This window comes from Podarcis vaucheri (genome assembly GCF_965113315.1).
Source record: "Podarcis vaucheri genome assembly, chromosome: 6".
Classification (NCBI taxonomy): domain Eukaryota; kingdom Metazoa; phylum Chordata; class Lepidosauria; order Squamata; family Lacertidae; genus Podarcis; species Podarcis vaucheri.
This window is the reverse complement of record NC_138764.1, coordinates 83,883,895-83,889,894: the sequence shown is the minus strand read 5'-3', so window position 1 is coordinate 83,889,894 and position 6,000 is coordinate 83,883,895. Positions and strand designations below refer to the sequence as shown.

At 48.3% G+C, this 6,000-nt stretch overlaps 1 protein-coding gene across 1 annotated transcript in view; it reads left to right on the top strand.

Moving 5' to 3' along the window:
* Positions 1-683: 683 nt before the first annotated feature.
* The window catches only part of DBNDD2 (dysbindin domain containing 2), a 29,388-nt gene continuing 24,071 nt past the window's right edge, over positions 684-6,000 (top strand). The window contains exon 1 of the mRNA XM_082226462.1: positions 684-963. Coding sequence (XP_082082588.1) covers positions 921-963 — 43 coding nt within the window. The 5' untranslated portion in view covers positions 684-920. The remainder of the gene's footprint in view (positions 964-6,000) is intronic.

Below are 6,000 nucleotides of genomic sequence, written 5' to 3'. Positions count from 1 at the left end.
GTGAAGCAATGCTGTTCACTCATAGGCGCAGGGTGAAGGCTCACACTGGAAGCTGCATTGCACTGAGTCAGACCGCTGGGCCATCTCGCTTAGTACTGTCTACACTGGCTGGCAGCAGCTCTCCAGGATTCCAGTCGTGGATCTTTCTCAGTTCCTCCTTTAGATGCAGGAGATGGAACCTGAAGCCTTCTGCATGCAAAGCAAATACTCTACCCCTGAGCGACCGCCCTTGCAAAGAACATCACGCTGGCAGAACCACAACTTCGGTTTGCCGGGGCGGGCATTGTCGTCAGGCACTGACAGTTAATAGACACCTCCACTAAGATCCCAATTCTCTAATGGCTGCTGCTTCTCCCCCACCGGCTCCTGCCTCCAGCTCGCCTCGTTTGCGTGAATCGTGGTTTCCCTTTCGCTGCTGCCTTTCTGCTGCCGCGGAGCCGAGCCTTTTCAAGTCGCAGGGAGTGGGTGCTCTGATGTTCTTACTTAGGGGATTTCTGCGGCAGACTCAACCGCCAGCAGTGAAACCAAAACACCCACCTCCTCCTCCTCCTCCTCCCCGCCTCTTCCCCCCTCGCTTCTGATCTTGCCAATGGTACAGGCAGCGTATGGAGGTGGGGGAAAGCCCCTTTGAGAGCTGCGCCTCCTCCCCCCCCCTCGCTGATAAACCACTTGGTACGCTCTGCCTGAAGTCCCAGCCAGCCCTTCCCAAGCCAGAGCTGGAAGGGAGACAGGCAGGCAGGCAGCGTGAGTTCCTCTGGCGGCCCGAGCAGCCCCCGAGTTGGACCACTCCTTGGGAAGATGAGAAGACTGCTGGGAGCTGCGGAAGGACCTCGCCTCTGACCTGCTGCGAGGGGCGGTTCAGGGGGATTCCCGGGACAGAGGCTGATTCACTGCTTGGGCTGTCATCCTCTCCGAAGGCGATGTCAGGACCTGAAGCTCACAGCCACGGCAGGAGGCTGCCCTGTAAGTCTGGGATTTGCTGAGGGAGAGGGGCAGGAGCTGGTGGATGCATGGGGAGAAAGGTGGGAGGGAAGGCGAAGCAACGCCGTTCTTGCCTTCCCATCCCAAACTTTTATCAGGCGTTTCTGTGAAATGGGCTGAAGCTTTTCCGCGCTGCCGTTGCCTGAGCTGAGAGGCAAGGCATAGGCGCTTGTCAGGCGCAGCGAGGGAGGCGTCGGGCATCATTCTACCCATCTGCGAATTGTTCCAGGCTATAGACATGCAAGGCTGAACAGCAGCAGCCCAGTTAGAAGCGCTTCTCTCCAGGTACACTGAAAGCAAAACAAGGGGGTTTGAACCCCGAGAAGAGTAGCTCGCTGGACAAACCTATACCCCCCACGGCTTTGCTGTTGGAAACGCCGGCTCATCAGCTTGGAGATAGATGTCAATTCTGCAGGGCTGCTCTGGGCACTGCTCAGAGGATTGACACCTCTTTGTAATGATCAACAGCTGGGAGCCATCCTAGCTATTGTCTTGTAATTGTAATCACCCATTAGTATTGTATATCATGCAAACAGCAGCCCACGGCATTCCTTTCACAAGTTGAGCTGACAAGCATGCCTGCGGTTGTTGTCTCTCTCATTTCACACATGCATAGACAATCTTGTGGCTTTCACCTTATGAGCAGACCACTTGTCAACCTTGGCCTTCTGTCCCTTCCTCGTTAGCATTCTGAAAATACACCTTGGCAGAGCCTCCCCTGCAAGCCTTAAAGGAGCCTCGGTGTGTGCGCTTGAGCTGTATTTATGGATAAAATGGATGTGTTTGGTCTTTTCTTGGCAATCTTTCTCTCTCTCTCTCTCTCTCTCTCTCATGTTCCCACTAGATGAACAGGTTTTGTTCCAGGAAGGGAGAAACTGTAGCTCTGATAGGTGGGGGGGGGGCATAGGTTTATGTTTGGGTCTGCAAGCCACAAACTGTAGACCCCACTCGCCACTAGGGCTTACTGTTACCACCATGGGAAACGGGACGTGGAACTAGATGGGTTCTTGATCTGACCCATCAGGGTCTTCTTATTTGTCCTCTTCACTTCATTTGGTTTTGTTTTAAATACTCTTACTCATCCTTGGGGGGGGGGGTTTAGGAAGCCCAAACTATATGCTCCTAAGCATGCTGATTTGCAGGGTTCCTGTGGTGGTGGTGGGGGGGGGGCTTGCTTCCAAGTGAATGCTTGCATTATAACCAAATCCCGCACCCCCAATAGCCCTCTTAAAAACGGCACCTAAGGAGGCCAAAGGTAAGGGCTTAGGGCATGCACCCTGCTGTAATATGACTGAGCATTCCTCTAGAGGTCATAATCCCTCTGGGCCCCACATGCCCATCAGCATTTTTCTTTAGTGAACACGAGAGCTCCGCTAGATCTGAGCAGGGGCATACCTAGTCCAGTTTCTGCTGCCCACAGTGGGATTTTCCAATGGGAAATCCACAGGCAGGCCGTGAGCACAACAGTGGCATTGCACTGTTGCTTGTCAGCACTGGCATTCTGTATTCATGTTCCCTCTGATTTCCAGCCTGTATCCATCATGACACAATGACTGTTATCCTCCATGCATGTTAAGCTGTAAAGGACGTGCCACAGCCACCCCCAACATGGCGCTTTCTCTATGTGTCTCGGACTACAACTCCCATCAGCCCTAGGTGGCCCAGGCTGGAGGTGATGGGACGTGCTATCCAAAGCATCCAGAGGGCACTACATTGGGGAAAGCTGCTCCAACAGCTGTTGCCAGGGTACCGATTCCATTGCTTACTACAATAGCAAGATGTTTGCCACCCCCGCAAAGAGATGCCAAGTGGGCTACATCCTTCCTCAATTGCCCTGCTTGACACTTTCCCTTGTGAAATACGTCACCCGCCATCCCCGCAGCCCACTCGCCAGTTCTGACACAGTCGCATGACTCCCACACACACCTCGCGCTGCGCGCTGCCAGCTTCCTTTGCCACGCAGTGCCCATCTTCACGTCATTTCATGCACAGGCAAGCTCAGCACTCTGCCGCCTCCCCGTGTATCCCTGCACATAGAGTACATTCTGCTGCCCCATCAGATTTTTTTAAAAAATAGGAGAAGAGACTGCAGATTAAATGCAATGACGTATTTAACATCGCACTGAGTGACAGTGCTGCTGGAATTATTCTTTGGTGTATGTGTGCGCTTGTGTATATGCACAGCCGTCGGTTGTCAGCAGGGCTGATGTCTTTCTGAGATGGGTTATTGGGCACCTCTTCCGGTCCAGGCTGAAGGCCTATTCCTTGAAGGATAGGCTACAAAGAGCCGTAACACTGACGCTGAGGGATCTACTGCTTATGTCGTTCCTGGAGAAACATAGCTGAGCAAGAGAGGTTGCGGACTTCCTAAACAGTCTTCTGCTTCATGGGGATGAGGAGAAGGGGAACTTGGGAACAGCATAAAGATAAGAGTATTTGAAGATGAGTTGGCTTGAAACCAGAGGCCCAGCCAGAATCCATCAAAGACTCTTGTACAAACGCTCCACCCAGCCTTCCTCTGGGATATGATACTGCAGCAAAAGCATAAAATAATCCAAACCACTGTGGGAAGAATTGTAGGAGGGAGGAGGGAGGGAAGGCAATTGAGGCAGCAGCTTTTGGCACAGATAGACAGAGGGCTGAGAGGAAGAGAATGGGGGCGAGGAGGTGGCAACCCATGACTTTTCTCTCTGTCACAAATTCATAATAAAAAGCTAGACCAACCAATCCCCAAATCCCTCGAGTCTCAAAGCTAAAAATATCCCCACAGATCCCTCTCCAGCAGAGAATACATCATAAGACCCTGCTATTTACAGGGCCAGGAGTTGCTTTATATAGAACGACGAGTAGGATAAAACCATGAGAGCATTAGAGGGGATGACGGGAGGACAAGAGGCTCTCCAAGCACCAAGGACAACAAACTGTGACAGCTTCTGCGTAATTCCTTATCCAGACTGAATGAAGTCATCACCACCACCATCATTTGCACCTAAGTTCAACCTAATTGCTGTTTACCTTCCCTGAACAGTTTGTAAAGGATACTTTGGGGCTTGGCTACTGAGCAAAAGAAGGTTTCAAATGAGTTCCCCTGTGGGAGAGATTTCCTGAATCTTGTGGTTCTCTTGAAAGGTCTTACACAGGCCACAGGAACAGCCTTAATGTGGATTAAACCAGTAGCCCAAATACTGTCTTTAGGGAAAGAATGGTGCCTGAACTTAAACTTGGATGGAAGCCACACCCTTTGGTGAGAAAAACCTTGACGTTTAATCCCAAGCACAAGTGGTTATGTGCAACGAGGGCAAGGCATTCTGCATATGCTCAGAGGAACTGCCCTCTCCAGCTGCTCTACAAATGCAGAACCAAACAGACCCCAGTGATGCATAAACTCATGAACCGTTGGTGAAAATAACTACTGCAGTTGAGCAGGTTGAATAAACCTGGCTGGAGCAATATAGGATGCTCCTCTAGATGACACATGATCTCTGAACTACATAGTTTCTGGAATATATTGTAGTATATTTTTGTGGAATATTCTGTGTGTGTTTATGGCTGTGTGTGTTCTGTAATCATAATTTATGAGTGTCAAATCTGGTTTGGAATGCAGAATTAACCAAATTCAAAGCAGCCCAGTTTCCTTTTTATTTTTAAAACAAGCTTCTATCTACTTAGGTTTCAAATATAAACTTGAAAGTGCTTGTGCAATGCCTTGGGGGTTCTCAAAAGCCTGAAGTGGATGTGAGCAAGATGCTGGTACAGCTCTTTGCAATTGTCTTTTGACCAGCAAAAGAAGAATAAATCATGCAAAATAAATGTGCACAATTTATATATTACATGCACTTCTTGGTCCAGCTGCTGCTGAAACCAGTTGTTTGGCAGAACTACACAGAATATCCCTTTCATGTTCCTGGAAGACAGAGATTTATTTATTTTTAAAGACTTCTTTATTGAAAGTTAGAAAACATGGTTGTTGTTGTTTTGTTGTTTAGTCGTTTAGTCGTGTCTGACTCTTTGTGACCCCATGGACCAGAGCACGCCAGGCACTTCTGTCTTCCACTGCCTCCCGCAGTCTGGTCAAACTCATGCTGGTAGCTTCAAGAACACCATCCAACCATCTCGTCCTTTGTCGTCTCCATCTTTCCCAACCTCAGGGTCTTTTCCAGGGAGTCTTCTCTTCTCATGAGGTGGCCAAAGTATTGGAGCCTCAGCTTCACGATCTGTCCTTCCAGTGAGCACTCAGGGCTGATTTCCTTCAGAATGGATAGGTTTGACCTTCTTGCAGTCCATGGGACTCTCAAGAGTCTCCTCCAGCACCATAATTCAAAAGCATCAATTCTTCGGCAATCAGCCTTCTTTATGGTCCAGCTCTCACTTCCATACATCGCTACTGGGAAAACCGTAGCTTTAACTATATGGACCTCTGTTGGCAAGGTGATGTCTCTGCTTTTTAAGATGCTGTCTAGGTACCATGCACTAAACATGCTAAGTAAAAGAGAGTAAAATAAGAAGAGAAACAGCACCTGTGTAGAAGGCAAAACAAAGGGAGAGGGGGGAGAGGAAACCAAAATTGTATACTTTACAAAGTTTTTATTGTAATTCACCAGATCTTAACCTTCTACAGTATTTGTAAGAATGGATTCCAAATATCATTGAATTTGCCCATGGCAAGTCTGCGATAATATGCAAGTTGTTCATATGTTGTGAGTGTGTTTAAGTCTTCAATACAAACGTAGAAAGGAGCTGCATTTTTATTTTTCCAGTTCATCAATATGAGTCTTTTTGCTGTGGTGAGAGTCCACTCATATTGTCCCTTTGTAAGGTTCCATGTGCTGGATATATAATTCAAAAGGATATTTTACACTGTAAATGTAAGATTATTCCGTACAGTTCTGTTGATAGTTTCAGTTACCTTCTGCCAAAAATCTTTCCATATAGGACAATGAAAAAAAATGTTTTAGAGAAGACAGAGATCTTAAACTCTGAGCATTAGTGTTGTGGAAGCGCTAAGCATGTATGCTGAAA